Raw genomic sequence first — 21,216 nt, forward strand, 5'->3', positions numbered from 1 at the left:
AAGGAGACACGTTCTGTCTCCTAGAGATGAACATACTTTGGTGAGAAAAGTTCAAATCAATCCCAGAACAACAACAAAGGACCTTGTGAAGATGCTGGAGGAAACAGGTACTAAAGTATATTTTCCACAGTAAAACGAGTCCTATATCGACATAACCTGAAAGACTGCTCAACAAGGAAGAAGGCACTGCTCCAAAACCGCCATGAAAAGCCAGACTATGGTTTGCAACTGCACATGGGGACAAAGATGGTACTTTTTGGAGAAATGTCCTCTTGTCTGATGATTCAAAAATAGAACTGTTTGGCCATAATGACCATCATTATGTTTGGAGGAAAAAGGGGGAGTTTGTATAATATTATGTATAACTGTTTAGAATTTTCCCCGAAATCATTTGATTTTCATATTTACATTTGAGTCAGTTAGCAGACGGCTTATTCAGAGCAACTTAGAGTTAGTGCATTCATTTAGTGCATGTATAGCTAGGTAGGACAACCACATGTCATAGTAAGTACGTTTCCTCAATAAAGTAGCTTTCAGCAAAGCCAGAGCTAGTAAGGGGGGTCAGGTGTGAGTGTTAGTGATATCTTTCTTTTGTAAAGCCCCAAACTGCTCTCACTGTGTGTTAGTGTCCCATTGTTTGTGATGCAAACCTGTCCTCAGTTGCCCGGTGACCTGTGATTTGCTTACAGGTCAGTGCCTTCTGCAGGTCTGAGGCACACAACAATGTATCCCTTACATTAGGGGAGAGCTGCAGCTTTAGCAAGTCCCTCTGGAACCACTTCAAAATGCTGTTTCCATGGTCACAAAGTGTGTGTGCTCACATCCGTGTGTGTTGCCTCTGAATGAGAAAGGACAGAGGGAGCATGTGTTTGTGTGCGTGGATGTGTTTAACTATACTTGTGGGGACAAAAATTTGACCAACTGGGGACATTTTGTTAGTCCTCAAAAGGTCAAATGCTATTTCTAGGGGGTTTATGGTTAAGGTTAGAATTAGATTTAGGGTGTGGGTGTCGGTTATTCTATCCTTGTGGGGACCTAAAATCACAAGGATAGTAAAAAAATAATTGTGGGGTCATTTCCCATGTCCAAATGAGGACAAAGGCTATTTTAAGTTTGGGGTTAGGGTAAGGGTTTAGGTTTAGAGTTAGGAGTAAGGTTTAGAGTTAGGGAAAATAGAAGAACATAAGGTGTGTATGTGACTGTGTCCGTGTGTGTATTCGACTGTAGTGTATGTGACTGTGTGTGTGTGTGTTTGATCAAGAACGTGCTCTGAGAAACGTGCTCTCAAACAAAACAGGTTCTGTACACAGGTAAGAGATTTCCTTCTTTCAAATGTAGCATAAAGTAAAAGTATAATAAGTGGCTTTTTAAGAGACCAATTTTTGAGAAACATTGTGCAAAGTGATAAAAGTTTAAACCAACATGACATGCAAACACACACACACACACACACACACAGACATGCGCACAGTTGTGACACTGCTCTTCACAAGTTGTTCTCTTTAGAAGTTAAACACACATGATTAAAACTGTGCCTGATTGAAGGGTGGAAATCGGATCCAGTGAAAGACATTGACAACCAATAGGAAACGGAGAGCCTTCTTTTTCCACCGGAGGCCCCAGGAGGCAAAGCAAGCCGCGCGAAAGCAACACTAGAGCAGAGTGTGCGCAAGCTTCAGCCGGCAGATTCAGCAGCGGGCTTCACGTCGCTGACTTCTGTTTCTTACTAAATGTAGGCAGAAACCCGTGAATGAATGCGGCGCATGTTAATTAGGTGAGTGTCCCTGTTATTTTATTTTATATTTTGTGTTTACCTTTCCCTTGGAATATTATATAGAGCTTTTGGTCACGTTAGGTGGTTGTTCTCAAAATGTATCGCCAACCTTGGCACAGCCTATAGCTAGAAGTGGACCGTTTGTCAACAACCTTATGCATAGCCTACCTCTTTACAAAGGTGAGTAAACACAACTCATTGTGAGCTATGCAGCTAATATATCAATTATTTAGGTTTGTAGTGGGATAATCGTACTGCAAGTTTACTGCGGAGGTGTTTGTACCTTTATGAATGAAACTATTTCAGGTCGACTACCTCGGTAGGTTTAGACGGTCCATTCATTTTATTCTTCCCCCAATCCATCTTGATATAGGGTCGGACGGCACATCTGCGGACAATTCTGGCTAATTGCTTATCAATTAAAGTAGAGCATTAGCGTTGCAGAATGGATGGGATTCAAGACCAACAAGTGCCTTATATTAAATCCAATGTGAGTGAGAGACAAGTTTTTTTTTTTTTTTTACGTATAATCCAAGACCAAATAACAAATTAAACAGCACTTAGATATCATGACATTGTTATTCATTATTGTGTTATTAAGTTGCTGTAAAACCTGCAAGCTGGTCACTCAGTTGGTCGCTCAGCCACCTCCATGTACAGATGTATATAAGGATAGCATAATATTTGAACTATTACTCTGTAATACATGTTATATATTCTAAGAAATATTGTAATAACGTTATTGCTAGTAATCACTAAAGTGTTGCATTTCCTCTGTAGTTATAGGTAAAGAAAAGGGACAGGGGCAAGTTTAAAAGTGTGTGAGCTGTGTGATTGATGGACATCTATTGCCCTCTCAGCTGTCATCTGTGTAAGTGTGTTAGTACACAACAGAATCACTCCAGTGGGAAACATTGATTTCTTTCCTCCCTTTTAGAGGCCACAAGGGAAGACGTCTTACAGCGAGAGACCAGCAAATGACAGAAAAATAAAATTCATTAACTCTGACCTGGCCCTGGACACTGAAGGTAGGTAGAGCAGAGGGGACGAAAAGGTTAATTTCACGGCTTCTTAACATTTAGCAAAATTCAATTGGTTTGTGGCCACCTGCACTCTTAAGTAAAATCTCAATTACAACACTTTCACCTGTGAAGATTGCGAGTAGCGTCTATCAGTGGCTACAGATCCAAACTGAGTTGTTATTAGTTACACACGTGCCTCTGAATCATCCAGCCAAGCCTCCAATGGCATTCTAAGCCTATCAGCCTGTCATAGTGGAGGGAATTGTTTCTGAAGCTTTTTTGTCCTGTTTTTTCTTCCCCTCCATGATTGTCCTCCATTGTTTTATTCTCCTAGAACTCTTCCAGGACCTCAGTCAACTGCAAGAGACCTGGCTGGCGGAAGGTAAGTGTTTACCCGTTTACTGTAGTGTCGAAGCTCAACAAGCTCACTTAGTTTAAAAGACAGAGTAAGAGAATTGGAGAGAATGAAAGGGAAAGGTAGAGATGTAGACAAAAAAAATTGTCCCCAAGTTCCATTCCTACTAACGTGCAGTCCAATTAAAGCTTCTGTGGAAGAGGCACCTTGTGTGTCATGCATACATGAGAGACTGTGATGAGCGTGGTCTTGAGGGAGACTGAGGAGGCTCTACTCTGTGTCATCACAAATTACCAGGAGAAAGCTGTCCGCTGCTCACTGTCTCTTCTGCTTTTGGCAAGAGCTAACGCACACGAGCCGGCACCAACTCCACCGGTCGTCTACCATCTCACTCTCTCTCTCTCTCTCTCTCTCTCTCTCTCTCTCTCTCTCTCTCTCTCACACTCCCTCACTCAATCCCTTTCTTTTCCTCTCGGCGCATCTCTCTAAAGATCATCCTCCATAGCTGTAGTATCAGTTGTCTTTTCCGTTTCTTTATTTTTCTCTTTGGAAGAAAAAGAACGGATTTACTTTTGACTTAGAAAAATCAGTTGGTCTGTGATCAGCAACTGAGATTTTTTTTGGTTGAGGGTTCATTTTTTTGTTTTGTTTATTTAATACTTTTTTCTCTAATGGCAAGACTTGCTCTGTGTGGTATAACTCAGACGTGATGCTTCAGGATTTAAGCGCGGGTGTCTTCTTTCCACCCTGTTTGCAGCACAGAATTTTTGGTCAGTAAAGAATATTGATCACATTGTGCCTGTACCATTTTCGTGAGATGCCTGTGTTTGTGCATGTCTTAGTTTGTAAACATGTTAGTCTGCTGCTTGTATCTACATTTGATCTTCTCTTGAATATCATTTACATATTGAAAATGCTTTTCTTTGCATGACCCATGCAAAGAAAAGTTTGCAATGTTTATTCCTTACAATTGATTGCCAATAAGCTGCAGTCTGCGTTAATAGAAAAACTTGGCTTTTTATTCTTTAACTTTTGTTGGTACATTTTGGATGTTACTATTGCTTTGATTACCTTTAGAGTGACCTGTAAATTAAAATATGCAGTATGTCCAATCTATGTTATTGGGTTTTAAAACATGAAATCACAAAGGTTCAGACTCTGAGTAAATAGTGGTGTAAATATGAAGTAGGTTGTGGATTCAACGTGCGAGTTCTTTGTGGCTTCTATAAAAGTCATCTACATTACTTTTTAATCATTATCATTTCCCTTGTCGATATGATTGTATGCATGCGTGAAGTTTGTACTTGCCTCTTGCTTAGGGACCAAAACAAGCCCACGACATTGTGTGCTGTATAATTTGGTCCCATCAACTTAACTCGTATTGTAAATGTACCATGAGTTCCCTTTCTACACATAGTATAACAGCGTTGATCTCTGTATGTGGGACATCCTTCTCAATGCACTGCATATTTATTTTTCTCCTTATATGCACTACACATCATTGATTTATGTGGACTGCATTATGGAAGACAAAAACATGCCAACATCTTGTGTCTGCTAACTATTTCATAGAAATATTGTTTGGATTAGAATTAGGCTACTTTTGGTATAAATAATGCCATCACTCTTTTGTGGTTCAATCTATGTCAGTGTCAGGACTTTTGCCCTTTGGTCTCTCAAGCTTTGAGGGGGAATCGACGTTTGATGACAGATTGAACTTTAGATGTTTTATATTCAGACCAGATATTTCAAATTGAAAGAGAAAAATGTATACTTATGGTAAATTCTTCAGCTATACTGTTACATTAGTATTGAACAACACAACCTGTTCCTTTATGCAGTAGGCCTTAGTCTCTACTGGCAGATGATTCTAGTCGTAATGTTAAGGTCTAAAGTATACAGCAGATCGTTAACCAATAATATACATTCTTATTATACTCAATCAACTGTAATGTTTTTCTGGTCTTTTTTTCTTCTCGGTTATCTTATTACATTTTCCACGGAGGTAGAAACATATTTCTCCCTGCTTTGCACAGGTGGATAGGCAACTTAATCATTGATGAGATTCATCTATTCTTTAATACATTTAAAAATGCTTGCAGTGTAATTTAGGGGTTTTAAAAATGAAAAGTATGCTTTGAAATAGATATTGGAATACTTTACCAGCTACTCTCTGCCAGTTAGATTATGAAGTATATACCGCAGGGCTTGTAAAAGAGTAAGATGTCGTTTTAATATTTTAGTATTTAAGTGGGGAAAAAGGCCTTGGTTCCTGATATAGATATTACTGTAAGGAGTACAGTTCTGCATGTCATGGATCAATGTGATATACGTTTCAAGATTGAAGTAGATTTAATAAATTACTTCCTGTCCATTAAGATTAAAAAGGAATACCTAGCTACCTATTTCAAAGATTTATTCATTCAGGTAATTGGAAATAAGAGGAGGAATTATGGGAGACAGACTGAATTTCTGACATCACAAACCGAGAGGTTGAAGGGTTCTTAACCTGGCCATTTTGGCCAAGGCTTTTTTTTCTCTCTCTTTTTGGGAGTTCTTCAAGTATCAATTTCACTTTGAGATCTATTTGGTGAGGTTGCCACAATTTTAGGATACTGTCATTTTTTGGAATAAAATGTTGACACAAATGTGAAAAGGATAGTTGACGTAGTCTGGCCTATTGAATTCAACGTTTTAAAAGGAGACTGTAAAGCTTTTCCTCAACCCGTTCTTTTCATCTCAGCCCTGTTGGCACGCTAGCTAGATTTGTTTGAAACCGAACACCATCAGACACACCGCACTTGTAGGTACAGGGACCATGATGGTGTTGGGTTTCAAACAATTCTTGCTCGCGCGCCAACAACAGGGCTGAGATGAAAAGAACGGGTTGAGGAAAAGACAATGGATGTGCCACTACTGCTCAGGGCCTGTGTATGGGGCTTTGCTGTTTTTCTTTTATCTCTTCTTTTCTCTCCTCTTTTCTCTCTCTCTTTTTGTGAATGGCGGCAGAGTTCCAGTTTTGGTGCTCTCCCCAGGAATTGTTGCAGGGATCAGCTGGCCCATTCACAGACTGGGTCCAGTGACTCATACATCCTGCTGCAGCTCCTGGCTGCAACATCACTTTGTCCCGCTCTCCTTTCGTTTCCGCCTGTCCATTGCCATCCTTCTTCCCCTCTCGCTTTGAACCTTGCGACTTTGTGATGTCTGCAGTGCGCGTGTGTTACACAGTCCTCGCAAACTTGAGGCAGATATAAGTTGTACACGGTTGTGGTCGAGACGTTGTCGTTTTTTCTTTGAGTGGTCCGGCTTGCACTGGGTGAATGTTTGCCAGTCATGGTCTTGTGGTGGAGCCAGTATTTTGAATTGAGAGAAAGTTCTGGTCTGTAATTATTTATAGTGGCAAAAGGTGTGACATTATTTAGCACTAAAAGGTGCTTTGTATGAAACGGTTCACGTTCTTACAATGGCCATATTGATGCAGAAATCACAGTGCATACCACACACCCTCTACAAGAGGGGGCTTGGCTGGCACAAAGAGTTGAAGTCAGCAGGTGCACAGGGTTTTACAATTATACTTCAGTTGCTGTTCTGTTGATCTTTATCACTATACAGTATTGCACCACACAATACAATTCATCTTTCCATGTGTGTATCAGAACAGTGTACTTTATTGACAATTGTTTTACGGTGAACATTAGCTCACACAAGGCTTGACCTAATAGTTTTTCACTTGTTGTTACACAACTTATATTGTGAGAAAATATGAGTTTTTCTTTTTCTATTTTCTTGGATTTGTTTGTTTTCTCTCGTTTTGAAAAGTGAACAGATCCTTTTGAAAGGGAAAATACAGAACAACTTGATCATGTGACACAGACCTGCCTCGACATGATACTGATTCAGTGATAATGAGAATCCACCTCTTTGTGCATAAAAATAGACGTGTTAATGACACATTTACATTTCTAATATTGCCGTTTGCCACAATTCTCCAAACCCGTCAAACTTCAGGGACCTAAAAAGTACAAATATGTGTGATATAAATATGTACATGCCTAATTGGACCCTGTGCCGAACCTTCATTGTCTTAGCATTAGCCGAAAGCACAGGAGTGTGAATGATAGGTGAAACACTCTGGATTGGAGCAGAGCTGACTTGGCAGGTACAGGTGGATTCAGTAGTGGGGAAGAACCCAATTAGCTACTGTTAACAATGGGTGTTATTGCTATCGGCGTGGAGATCGCAAACTCCTGAAGCTACAGCATCATCAAAAAACGGACTAGACAACCTCAGGACATGTGTAATCAAGAGAAAGAGGGGAAAAACAATACATTCTTTCTCCCTAGAGACTGTTATTTGAACTTTTAGCTACTCTGTTTATCCATCGGTGCGTTATACCTTGGATAAACATTGGGAGGATTCTGCGGTTACATTGCTTTGTTCATGAATAGATAAATGTCCATAAAGGGATTTGTTATGTCTTTAGGGGCTTTTCGCCAAAGGAAAGGATTGCGATGGTTAGACTGGATATCATGAGTCTGGTGTTGTCCAGCGGCATGAAAATCTGCTTTTCCTCTCCTCTCTGCTTCTTTCTCTAGCTCAAGTTCCCGACAATGACGAGCAGTTTGTCCCAGACTTCCAGACTGAAAACTGTGAGTATATGATGCCACAATGTTATTGTATTTGTATATGTATGTGTGAGTCTGTGTGTGGGTGTGGGTGTGTGTGTGTGGATGTGTGTGTTTGCACTTGTGTGTGTGTTTTTCCATGTCTCTCAGTATCCCCACCTTCACTCTCACATGTGCTCTCCAGAGAGCTAGTCTTGCGGGTTGGCTGACAGGGGCAGAAGAGAGGGGGTAGAATAGGTAGCTATGATATTATAGCACTGGAGTTTATTTATGTAGGAAAACATCCAAATATTTTGAGTCGTTTGCAATGAGGGATAATAATCAAATAGTGTTTTATTTATATAAATTATATAATAATCTCAAACTCCAGTATTTTATCCTCTGTCACTGTCGGAATGTGTTGTGGTGGTTATACTGGAAGAAATCCAATATATCTTGACATAAATGCGCTATACATTATAATGCACTTGGTGGCACAGTACAATGAGCATTTAAAGTGAGTGGAGACGAGGCTGTTGTTGGCACAGTGGGGTTATGAAGGAAGTCAGCCAACGTGGAGACAGAAGTGGAGTGAGTGGAGCTCAGTGGGATCCAGTGCTAGCACATGTCTTTTAGATGAGCCAAAAGGCCTGTGCAGCAGTGAGAAAGCAGGAAACTGTGTCTGTAATGACCATTACCCCCCTTTATCGCTCACGTGTTAGATATTCACCTCAGAATATTTTTATTCATTTCAATACTTTTATTTCTACATTTGTCTCAAGGAACTGTTTGGCTTTGAGGAACCTCCTACCAGTTTCTCTGAGCTCCATAGACTCACAGTATGGTACATATCCACTATAGGATCCAAAATGGTTGCACAGTAACATCCATAAAGTCTTGAGGTCCCCATGTCCTTCAAAGCCATCCAGGGCCCACCGTGTCCATTGTAGTAGGAGACTGCCGACCATAGGAAACGTCCTGTTGGCATGCCGAAGCAGACTGGAGAGGCACAAACAGATGGTGGGAGGGCGAGGGCACCGTGGTTGAGCTCTCGAGCAGGCGTCCCAGCCTGCATCACTCCAATATGGGTTTCACCAAGGAGAGAGTGAGAGAGGATGGTGGGATTGTTTAGAGGTCAATAGAGGTAAAACGAGGTGAAAGACATGTGCAGTCCATTCAGTCTTACAGTATGAAGAAATATACATTGAGAACAGGTGGAAACGTGGCAATAGACTTTGAGAACACTGTTGATATAAGCTGATATTTTTGACATATATTTTTTTTGCGCTTCATAGAGAAGCATTAATGTCCTCACTTTATCACCTCACTTGTGGACAATTTTTCCATGTCCATCAACCATAGTTAACATCAAATTTGATGGGAAACTTCCAGACACTGAAACTTAAGGCTTTGCACATGGAGGAGACATTTTCTTTGTCTAATACCTTCAATGTTAGTGGTTTCCATGCTCTCATTAGCATAACTTAGCAGGGTATGAAGAAGTACTGTAGGTGGTGTAAAATGAGACCACATAATCAGCAGATAAGCTACTAACATTAACAGTAATGGCAAGCACTTAGTTTGTGAAAATGGATCCCCCCCCCCCGTTGCTATTTTATGAATGGACTGGAGAAATATCTGCCAAAAGTAGACTTCACTGTAAATGCCAAAATACACAGTTTGTAACCCAACACACACAACTGTTGCCCTCAAGGGCGTTTTGTGGTCATTTGGAATGATTGGCACCAAAATTACATTTATATATTTATTTATTTAATATAGTGGCTGTATTGAGAAAATTCACTGTGAACGGCATAGCTGGTTGGGAGGTAATTTCAAATATGATTTAAATAAGGGAACCAAAATAATCAGTGAAAGAGATTGTGTGCACTTTGTGCACTGCAAAGTTTAAAGTCAGAGACAAAAGGCAAATAGACTCAAATCTGTATTTATAAAAATCAATGATCAAAATGTTGTTTTGAACCAAATGTATGCTTTGGTTTCTAAATAGGGAATAGGGCCAAACAAACAATAGTAATTTGTTATTGAAATGCTAATAATGTGGGCAAGCATAACGCATGTTCATTTTGTACAGAAAACCAGCCAAAGAAATTGACAGAATATTTGAAAAATTCAAATGAAATGCATTCAAAATGATGTAATTAACTGTCGTAAATGCTTGTTCTTATGAAACACAGTAATTTAGATAAATCAATCTGTAGATAATCACAGCAATTTAACATTTATGGACCTGACATTCTAAAAAGGTTTATCTGTTCTCGTTACAGGTGATGTCTTCCATATTGATTGGTGTACATTTGGCACCCCACTGATAAATCTATTGTGACATTTCCATCTCTATTTTAGGTGCCTCTCTAAGAGCGCATGAGCTGTTCTTAACATTGTAGTTCATTCAGTTCATTTGCATATTAACTTACTGTGTTGTATAACAAAAACATAATTTCATTAAACATAATTATAGTGAACAAAAATATAAACGCAACATGTAACAATTTCAAAGATTTTACTGAGTTACAGTTCAAATAAGGAAATCAGTCAATTTAAATCAATTCATTAGACCCTAAATCTATGGATTTCACATAACTGGGCAGGGGTGCAGCCATGGGTCGGCCTTGGAGGGCATAGGCCCCACTTGGCAACCAGGCCCACCCACTGAGGAGCCAGGCCCAGCCAATAAAAATTAGTTTTTCCCCACAAAAGGGCTTTATTAAAGACATAAATACTCCTCAGCACCCCCAGCCCCCTCAAACGATCCCACAGGTGAAGAAGCCAGATTTGGAGGTCCTGGGCTGGCGTGGTTACATGTGGTCTGCGGTTATGAGGCCGTTTCGATGTACTGCCAAATTCTCTAAAACGACGTTGGAAGCAGCTTACGGTAGAGAAAGAAACATTACATTCTCTGGTAACAGCTCTGGTGGACATTCCTGCAGTCAGCATGCTCTCTCAAAAATTGAGACATCTGAAACATTTGGTTGTGTGACAAAACTACACATTTTAAAGTGGCCTTTTATTGTCTCCAGCACAAGGTGTACTTATGTAATAATCATGCTGTTTAATCAGCTTCTTGATATGCCACACCTGCCAGGTGGATGGATTATCTTGGTAAAGGAGAAGTTGTCACCAACAGGGATGTAAACAGAATTTGAGAGAAATAAGCTTTTTGTGCAACATTTCTGGGATTTTTTTATTTCAGCTCATGAAACATGGGGCTAACACTTTACATGCTGCGTTTATATTTTTATTCAGTGTATGTCCATTGATAAATACATGTACATCACAAAACAGTAAACAAAAAGTCTCTGTTACTTATTGTCCCTCTTGCCATAAGCCTTTAATTAGCCAGATAAGGCTGCAGCCTCTGTGTCTGCGACTCCTGTGACGCTGTTCGACCTCGTCAAAGGTCTCCCCTCAGGAAGTACCACTTTGACCTCCGATCGATGACCCGTAAAGGTCGCGCCCCACCGAGGCCAGCGAGACCTGTGAACATCCCCTGTGCTTTACCACAACGTGCCCCGTGCATCATTCCCCTGGGACCCAGGCGTCAGATGGGGTGTTGACAGATTGACTCCTCCACACAGAGAGACTGTGACACTGTCACACAGGCCAAGCTGTCATTCAGCAGTGAGAAACTCAAAACATCCGCTTCTCTCAGCTCCTCAACCCGTAAACTAGTTCCTCAGTCATCAGCCCCGGAATGGACTTGTTTTACAAGGCCCATTCAAGAAAAATATACACTGGGCTGGCAATCACCCATGTAGACATTTGAGCATGGTTGTAGCTCTAAATAACTTGTGAAAAGACAAGCAATTTTAGTCTTTTTTTTTTTGGATTGATTTTCACTTCCCTTCATGATCGCTATCAACTTTGTTTTGACGTCGCAGTGTGTCTGAAGCGGAATTTAACATGAAAATTGACCAACCTCTTCCTGTCAACTGTAACGAGGAAATGATTGTGCCCTATTCTCTGCATAAGTAAAGCACTTTGGGTGTATACTCTCCTCAGTAGTTGTGGATGTTCCTGGTACAACCCCGTGTACATAGCCTGTGTGTTTATTAGCGATGGCACGGTAGCTCTCCAGGTACCCAGGACTGACTTGATCCTGACTGACTGGGTTTTCATCAGCATGGCCAATTTAATTAGTGTTGATCATGACTCAAGATGATGGGACGTTGATCAGGACTGATTTGGCTCTTAACAGCTTCTTAAATGCACAGGCCACTGTGGGAAACTGAGCATAGGTACAGAGAGTGGGCTCAGATCAATGGGCCTTGTTAGTGTTGTCTGGACAGTATTGGCAGTTAGCTGAAACGTGATATGGATTTAGTGGTGTCTAGCCCTGCTTTGAGATTGTCATATTTCAGGAAAGAAGAGAGTGAGTTACAAGTGAGTGATGAAGACTGGGATTCTGGACTTAGAATTAGAAATAGTCTGCATAGATATTCCCGGCCCTGTCCTTAGGGATAGCAGTGGAGTAGGATGAAGTACTGGATATGCTTTTATGTACACCTATTACCCAAGTGTTGAGTAAGGATTTTATATGTGGTGGAAGGGCCTTCAAAATAGGTTTACTTTCCATGGTGATATGACTATTGTACATTTGGACATATAGAGTACTGATAAATAATGAATTACTTACTGAATAAATGTTTCAACATCACCAATCTAATGTACCTTTCCACCTGTCTCCTCTCCACCCCCACCCTTTCACACATACATGTCGTAGTGGCATTCCACGGACTGCAGCTGAAGATCAAGAAGGAGCCCCACAGCCCCTGCTCCGAGCTGGGCTCCACCTGTGGCCAGGAGCGGCCCTTCAAGCTCCACTATGGGGAGAAGTGCCTGTACAACATCAGGTAGGTAAGCCACAGCACCAGTCACTTTCCCCTATCTGGAACCAACAGAGCCAGATTGCATACAAAGAAATAGACTTAACACCCAAAAAATGAACATCCTAGGTTTTGGTGGTTTGGAAAATATCCCGTGGGATATTGAAGTAGTATTTATTTGACCTGTAGAGACATCTCACAAGGATTCTGCAGGTAAATGTGGTTTGATTAAAAATAAACATTAAACACACTATGTGCAATCTTTTTTTCATCTCCACAGGCTGTCCAATATATTTCCACACTGTTGGATGGATAATGACTGCTTCATTATGATTGCTTGATAAACTACAGTACTTCTGGCTTCCCACCCTGTTTTCAATGTTGTATTACTTAATTGCAGTCATTCCCTATGAAACAAAAGGCCAGGTGCTGTGCTAAATGTTTCAAGTTGGATGCACTTGACTTGGAATAGATCTAGGATATTATACTGTCTACCTAAGGTGCAAATTCAATTCAATGAACTGCTTTTTCAAATGAACCAATATGCCCATGGCACAAGAGTCGGCTAGTTACGTCAAATCTTGAATTGATTTGACTTGTGATATATGGCATTGTGATATATGCTTACGATATTACAGTACCATGTACGTCAAGGGTCATCTTGAAGAAGTATTCTAGAAGAGGCGACACAGAAGTATTTGAAACCCTAAACATATATGCTAAAATATATATTTTCTTAAAGAAGGAAAAGGTGTAAAAATTCAAATTCAAAATTTTGTGTGTCATTTTGACAATAACTATAACATAAAAGACGATTGGATATGAAAAAGGATTGCGTTCAAATACTAGGCCACACTACAATGGCTTCTGTCAAATGGCATGCTTGGATATAATGTAAAAACAACATCAGACTGATCCCTCCACGCCGTATGTCTCTCAGTGCCTACCAGCAGCACAAACACCCCACAGGCATGAAGCCCTCCAGCCCAGCGACGCCCCCCTGCAGCACCCCCGTGTCCCCCCTTCATCATGGCTCCCCCACGACAGTCCCGACCCCCAAACCAGACAGGACGTACCCCCACCTCCAGCCCTCCCAGCCCCTCCCGGACAGCGCCTACTCCATGGACCACAGGTACTGTACTACACAGCTACTGTATACTGTAGGCTACAACTACATCATCTTTAAACTGGCACTAACAAAACATTATCGACATTTTACGTTTATTTGATAATTTTAGTACATTCAGTACAGTTTTACCAGAATCTAGATGTACCATTCTAAGTAGACACAAGGGTTGTATAAATTGTCAAGCTTTAGGTATAAACATGTATTTATGTCAGTCCGTCTGTCTCAATCGGATATCATGAACATTTGTGAAAATGTAATATTTTTGCCTTTGTCAGATTTCGACGTCAGCTGTCGGAGCCCTGCCACTCGTTCCCCTCCCCACCGTCGATGTCTCGGGACGGAAGGCCCATGTACCACAGACAGATGTCTGAGCCCAACATCCTGTTCCCCCCACAAGGCTTCAAGCAGGAGTACCCCGACCCCTTGTTTGAGCACCCTGCCATGGTCGGGGCGCCCATTCCCCCCACGTACCCCTCCTCCATGATGATCAAACAGGAGCCCAGGGATTTCACCTATGACTCAGGTGAGTGGGCGTGATGGGTGTCTTCTTATTTTTTGGGGGGAGGTGGGGGTGGTCGTAGAGATACAGTAAAATATCTTGTATTTAATATTGTGGTGTCATTCTCTTATTCTGGTGTTTTGTTAGGATCCCCATTAGCTGTGGCTCCTTCCTGGGGTCCACACAGAACATGACACATGAGATAATAGAGAATGTTAATAGACAAGAACCGCTCAAGGACAGAACTACACACATTTAAAAACTTCACACGTAGCCTACATATCAATACATACAGCCTGTAGGACATGCTTTGTGGAGTGTCAAAAAAAGCAGAACATCTCTTTATTACGGCCGGACCTCTCCCCATCTTTACAACCATTGAATCTATAACTAGGGTAAGAGCTATAGAAAAATGCAGCCTACTGTATATTTATATTTTAGTGTCCATCATTAGAGAAATATGAGAAATTCAACCAAAGGACACTCTTTTCACTCAATAATATAACCAAATACTTGAGCATTTGGACCCACCACAGCATCAAACCACCCTTTTTTTAATCAGACCAGATAGTTGTCATTTGAGGAATGGGCCTGTTGATTGGATTAACCCATTATTAGCGCAGGGGGTTCTGGTTTGGATGTCTGTGCCGGGCTCCATTTCCTGTGGTGCTCTAATCTTTGTGCCTGGTCACAGTCCGCCCCCGCAGAAGGGGTGGTGGAGTGTTCTAACCCCCCGGGTCCCAGAGGCCTGAGGCCACGCCGGGGCATGAATGAATGAACCTGCACTGGACTGCTGGCTTCATTCATAAGATAGAGCCAAGAAGAGATTACTGTGGAGTGGTGTAATAGTGTGCCCAGTCAGAGTGGAATGTGGCATCCACTGCAGAGAAGGATTTCAATATCAACAGCACTGAGCTCCCTTTGAGTTGGCCTTCTGTCTGTAACATGAGCCCTTTTCAACAGGAACATGTTCATAGGAGAGCGCGACAGAAAACATTTGCAACAGAAAACAAATGTTTCTAGATCCGGGTAGTCCTCACTATTTCCATTTGAGTTATTCAGCAGACTCTCTTATCCAGAGCATCTTACAGTAAGTAGTAAGTGCATACATTTTCATACTGTTCCCCCGTGGAATGGAACCCACAACCCTGGTGTTGCAAGCGCCATGCTCTACCAGCTGAGCCATACGGGACAGTTTATTTCAGTCTGTTGTCTCCAGTTTGGTGTCTAATGAACATTACCCTGCAAACATTGACACAGGTTTCCATTTTGGCATGGATGAACAGGGGGAGTCCTTTTCCAGCATGTTTTGTTTCCCAGATTGACCATTTTGGTGAATTTATTAGCTGTCATTCTGCAGCTTGGTTACTAGACCAGGTCTGTGGAGAGGATGGGAGGGGAGCCTGGTAATTTCATTAGCAGTAATTTCCTCTACAAGCCCATTACTTTGATGAATTAAATTAACAGGATTAGTCATTTTATTGACCATTCACTTTGTAACTGTTTGATTGTAACCAGCAGCTGTAATGTGGTAGGAGGGCCAGACATATACAGTATAATATTATACTGTTGTAAATAGTACCCGTGAAGTTGTCGGCAGTGAAACAAAGTCATCACAGCCATCATCCTTCACTGCTGAAGAAACAGAACAGGCAGAAAACATGGCCGGCATGTTATGCTACATTTACTCCAACGCTGCTAATAGGTTATCTTGAGCTTAGCCAAGACTAAGACACTACACCGTTCAGTACCAGTTTCATATTGTATGCTTGGTGTTGACTGAGCTCTAGTGTGATGCTAGAAGACATGTTGTTTTATCAGGGGCAGTGAGTGAGCAGTAACTGACTGCTCTCAGATATCTGATACTGTCCTAATGCTCCCTTAAGGGCTTCTAACACCCATTCTCCCCTGTCTCCAGCAGAAGTGCCTAGCTGCCATTCTGTCTACCTGAGGCAAGACGGCTATCTGGCTCACAGCAGCAGGACTGAAGGTGAGGGATGACACTTGGAGACATGCATGTTGGTTGGGTTTTTCATCCCGTCCAAGTTGCCGTTTTCCTAATGCGATTTCTCAACACTGTCTCGTCTCTCAGGCTGCATGTTCGATAAAGTCGCGAGACATTTCTACGACGACACCTGCGTGGTCCCCGAAAAGGTTGAAGGTGAGACGTCCAAGAGTTGACACATACACTGCTGCTTTCACTTGTAATTTCAATCAAAGACATTTTAAGCCATTGAAACATGTGAAATGACAACCTCCTCCCACCATCCCAACTGTCCCTCCATCCCCCTCCTTCCTCCATCCCCCCTCTAGGTGACATAAAGCAGGAGTCAGGTCTGTACCGTGAAGGTCCAACCTACCAGCGCCGAGGCTCACTGCAGCTCTGGCAGTTCCTGGTGGCTCTCCTGGACGACCCGTCCAACTCTCACTTTATCGCCTGGACTGGCCGGGGTATGGAGTTCAAACTCATCGAGCCTGAGGAGGTGAGAGCATGCCTGTCTCATCATATTCCACATCGAGTATCTTCGTCCATTCGAGCAACAGTGACCAGATTATTCTGATCATTGAAGTGAGTTTGAGGTGAAATCTGCTCTTCAAACGGTCAGAATAATGTGTTAGGAAACGTTTTGAACAAGGCAATGTGCCGTACTAACGTTCTTTTTTTATTGCCTCACCACGTGCTAAAAGTATGTAATCTGATCAAATCAAACACACTGTCAACCGGAGAGTGGCCTACTAAATATTTCAATGAACCTGTTCCTAAAAATATAAACGGTGTTGACGGTTCGGCCCTTTGAAATGGAACAGGTCTGGGTTTGTGCGCTCACATCGCAGACAGAGAGGCACAGTCAGTGTCAGTGTCCGGTGTGTTGGTTGGGTAATGGTTAGTGGAGTGTGTGTGTATGTGTATGTGTATCTGTGTGTTGGGGGGGTGTGTAACTTGGCATCGGCCCACATGGCCCAACTCAGTGCGACCAGCCAGCTGCAGCGAACAGGGCGGCCATTCATACCATCAGGTGACCAAATGCGCTAACTTTGGGCTTTGGGTGGCCGTAAATTTTGGCTTTGGCCCGGGCAGGTGTAACACATGAATGAGCATGAGGACATGAAAGAGAGAGAGGGACACAGGGAGAGAGAGGGACACAGGGAGAGAGAGGGACACGGGGAGAGAGAGAGACGGGGGGAGAGAGAGGGACACAGGGAGAGAGAGGGACACGGGGAGAGAGAGGGACACGGGGAGAGAGAGGGACACGGGGAGAGAGAGGGACACGGGGAGAGAGAGGGACACGGGGAGAGAGAGGGACAGGGGGAGAGAGAGGGACACGGGGAGAGAGGGGGACACGGGGAGAGAGAGGGACACGGGGAGAGAGAGGGACACGGGAGAGAGAGGGACACGGGGAGAGAGAGGGACACGGGGAGAGAGAGAGAGAGACGGGGAGAGAGAGAGAGACGGGGAGAGAGAGAGACGGGAAGAGAGAGACGGGGAGAGAGAGAGGGGGCGAGAGAGAGGGGGAGAGAGAGAGAGACGGGGGGAGAGAGAGACGGGGGAGAGAGAGAGAGAGAGACGGGGGAGAGAGAGAGAGAGACGGGGGGAGAGAGAGAGAGACGGGAGAGAGAGAGAGAGAGAGATGGGGAGAGAGAGAGAGAGAGACTGGGGGAGAGAGAGAGAGAGAGAGAGACGGGGGAGAGAGAGAGAGAGAGAGACGGGGGAGAGAGAGAGAGAGAGACGGGGGAGAGAGAGAGACGGGGGAGAGAGAGAGAGAGAGACGGGGGGAGAGAGAGAGCGAGAGAGAGACGGGGGGAGAGAGAGAGAGAGAGACTGGGACAGAGAGAGAGAGAGAGGGAGACTGGGACAGAGAGAGAGAGAGAGAGAGAGAGACTGGGACAGAGAGAGAGAGAGAGAGAGAGAGAGACTGGGACAGAGAGAGAGAGAGAGAGAGAGAGAGAGAGAGACTGGGACAGAGAGAGAGAGAGAGAGACAGACTGGGAGAGAGAGACAGACTGGGAGAGAGAGAGAGACTGGGAGAGAGAGAGAGCGAGAGACTGGGAGAGAGAGCGAGAGACTGGGAGAGAGAGAGAGAGACTGGGAGAAAGAGAGCGAGAGACTGGGAGAGAGAGAGAGCGAGAGACTGGGAGAGAGAGAGAGAGAGAGACTGGGAGAGAGCGAGAGAGAGAGACTGGGAGAGAGAGAGTGACAGGGAGAGAGTGGTATACAGAGACAGTGGGAGTAGTGCTTTAGAATGGAGGATGGGAGGTTGTGTGGTCTGGTAGACAGGTGCTGTAACATCTGCTGCCTGCTCCACTGGGTGGGTGACAAGTTCCTAATGAACACATCCCTGTCAAGGGGTGTGGAGTCTGGTTCCACTCTAATTGCTGTTATTAGGAAATATGGATTAGTAAGCTTTGACATTTAGACAACGTCATTCCATTCTTACCGGGAAGTTGTGTAACGGGGTGTGTTATGTTCTTACCTCTTATTATGCACAAGGAATATGTTACAAGGCTGACGCCACTAATCCTCAACCAAACATAATGAACGTGATCTTTCTATGACATTCTGGTTCTATTAATTTCACCGCGGCCATTTCCCCTTTGTTTATGTGTGTCTGTCTGTTCGTGGATGTGTGAAACAAAGGTTGCACGTCGATGGGGAATCCAGAAGAATCGACCAGCTATGAACTACGACAAACTCAGCCGATCGTTACGCTATTACTACGAAAAAGGCATTATGCAGAAGGTAAAAGAGGCCTAAGGCTGCACCCTGACAAGAGACATATGACGATGGTTCTGCGTGTGATTAGCTGTAATACCTTCTTCTCCATAGTCAACCATGTGCTCTGACAAATGTCCCTTTGGGGACAATAAAGTTAATCTCATCTTATCTTATCTCCAGGTGGCAGGGGAGAGATACGTGTACAAATTTGTGTGCGACCCCGAGGCTCTGTTCTCCATGGCCTTCCCTGACAATCAGCGGCCCGTGCTGAAGACGGACATGGAGCGGCAGATCAACGAGGAGGACACAGTGCCGCTGTCACACTTTGACGAGAACATGGCCTACGTACAGGAGGCGGGGCCCTACTGCAACCCGCCACACCCGTACAGCGAGGGCTACGTTTATTAACGCCCCAAGACGCCGAACTGCAATGTTCTTCACAGTCACTACGAACAGGGGGGAGACTGTCATTCAGAGGACCCCGACTCACCCTCGCCCACAAACTCCACCTTTTTTCTTCACGTTTGTTGACCTCCAAGCCGTACTGCAGGATAGAGAGTGCACTTTATGACTTGACTGACAGTGTGTTAACCTGCGGGGGATAGCTATGTAATTGGGTTGTTTCAGATGTTTATGTTGATTTTAAAGGAGGGATCCCCCCCCCCCCCCGAGCATGCCGTATTCGTATGAAACAGGACTCAAAGGCCAAAAGTCACATATGGACATATTCCTGCAGTCTAGGCAGGTGAATCCTCAGAGCTTGAAGGGGAAAAAAATCGTCCTGATCTTTTCGACAGTTACAGGAAACATCCTCAATTATTTCTCTGTCCTCTTTTTGTTCAATTGCCCTTTCATCTCCATCATGTGTACTTTCTTACTCATTTAAGTGAATAATGCAATGTATTGTAATGACATGCTTTTAAGATACTTTTATGGTGAAGTGACATAATTATATACTTGAAACAGTAATGTAATTATACCAATCTTAGTTGACATCTAGATGCTGCCTTGCTGCCAGTTTTAAACGTGCCCCTTTGCCAATACTGACTGCCCAACAGTGCATCATGATATGACTGAGTTTTGGGTTCCTTTTCAAAACTACATTGACTCTGTAGACCTGTAGGAATTCGACACGAAACGGTCAGATGCAATCAAATACACCCTAAACATACTTTATTATATGTAATGCAAATGACCTGTATTTAAAAGACAAATGAAGCGGAGACTGTACCTTTTATTTAGTCTTTGTATTTTTATGTATATCACACCAGCAGTCGACTTAATGAATTACATATTTAGAACAAACATTTAATTCTGAGTTGTCCTACATTATATGACGCAAATGGTTTTTATGTTAATGATGTGTAGCAGTTCAGCCATAACGCTAGTCATCCGATATTTCAAGGCCACAATGTGGGAAATGTACAAAACAAATGTTCCTTTTAAATCCCATTACACAATGTTGCTTTCCCCCTTTTAAAATCAAAGGTAATGTGAGGAATGCATACCGTACAAAGAAGAGAAAAACATGCTAAATTAAATGATATCTAACTTTTTCCTTTTTTTTGTAGACAATTTATGTAAATGTTGCATACAGGAGTTGCATTTTAATAAAAAGGTATCAGAAATATTTGGAATTTTATAGTATTATAAAGATCCATGTTATAAATGAAATAGGGTTTCCATGTGTTATCAGGTAAATGCACATCGGTTGCTGCTTCTAATTGTAACCGTCATTTTATAGTCTAACAATAATGGCGTCTGCAATTCTGCGTTCTATGTTTAATTGTTTTGTTTATTCACATGTTTTGTTTTATATTCATCAAAAATGAAAAAAATGAAGTCACCATGATGAAGTTCTGTAAAAAGTTAACAGGTTGGGATGGGATTAGCAATAGCCAATAATTCTGTAATAAAATAGTGGTGAAAAACTGGTATATGCGTGATTGTCACCCATGAAAATATATATATATTTTTTTTTACCATGAATACAATATTTCCTGATTTATTTAAGTCTTAACAAGTAAACATTTGTAAAGATAATAGAAGTATGGGATCTTGGTGAGCTATCTATGGCAACTATTGAAATAGAAAATATAATTTTTGTTGTAATTTCCACAGCCAATCTTACCACAAAACCTCATGTTGCATTTAAACACAAATATTCTGTAAGGTTTCAAAACCACATTACTCAGTAGATTTACTGACGAGCTTAAACACAATTAGAGCAGTTCAACCAAGCATGTGTGGGTTGGTGTAGAGAAGGGCAATG

At 42.5% G+C, this 21,216-nt stretch overlaps 1 protein-coding gene across 5 annotated transcripts; it reads left to right on the plus strand.

The window, feature by feature from the left end:
* Positions 1 to 1,023: 1,023 nt before the first annotated feature.
* On the plus strand, positions 1,024 to 20,879 carry etv1 (ETS variant transcription factor 1). 5 transcript variants are annotated; one of them, XM_052489523.1, is made up of 15 exons: positions 1,024 to 1,310; positions 1,546 to 1,774; positions 1,856 to 1,954; positions 2,148 to 2,264; positions 2,712 to 2,802; positions 3,131 to 3,178; positions 7,747 to 7,800; positions 12,500 to 12,629; positions 13,543 to 13,734; positions 14,007 to 14,254; positions 16,149 to 16,220; positions 16,323 to 16,391; positions 16,544 to 16,713; positions 18,867 to 18,968; positions 19,125 to 20,879. In XM_052489523.1, the coding sequence occupies exons 4-15, from the start codon at positions 2,220 to 2,222 to the stop codon at positions 19,350 to 19,352; spliced, it is 1,449 nt and encodes a 482-aa protein (XP_052345483.1). In that variant the 5' UTR covers positions 1,024 to 1,310; positions 1,546 to 1,774; positions 1,856 to 1,954; positions 2,148 to 2,219; the 3' UTR covers positions 19,353 to 20,879. The 5 variants fall into 5 exon arrangements, with proteins under 5 accessions (XP_052345483.1, XP_052345482.1, XP_052345484.1 ...); XM_052489522.1 differs by lacking the exon at positions 1,856 to 1,954; XM_052489524.1 differs by lacking the exon at positions 1,856 to 1,954 and having other exon boundaries at positions 1,026 to 1,310; positions 16,152 to 16,220.
* Positions 20,880 to 21,216: the final 337 nt, after the last annotated feature.

Source organism: Oncorhynchus keta, chromosome 31, assembly GCF_023373465.1.
Source record: "Oncorhynchus keta strain PuntledgeMale-10-30-2019 chromosome 31, Oket_V2, whole genome shotgun sequence".
NCBI lineage: Eukaryota > Metazoa > Chordata > Actinopteri > Salmoniformes > Salmonidae > Oncorhynchus > Oncorhynchus keta.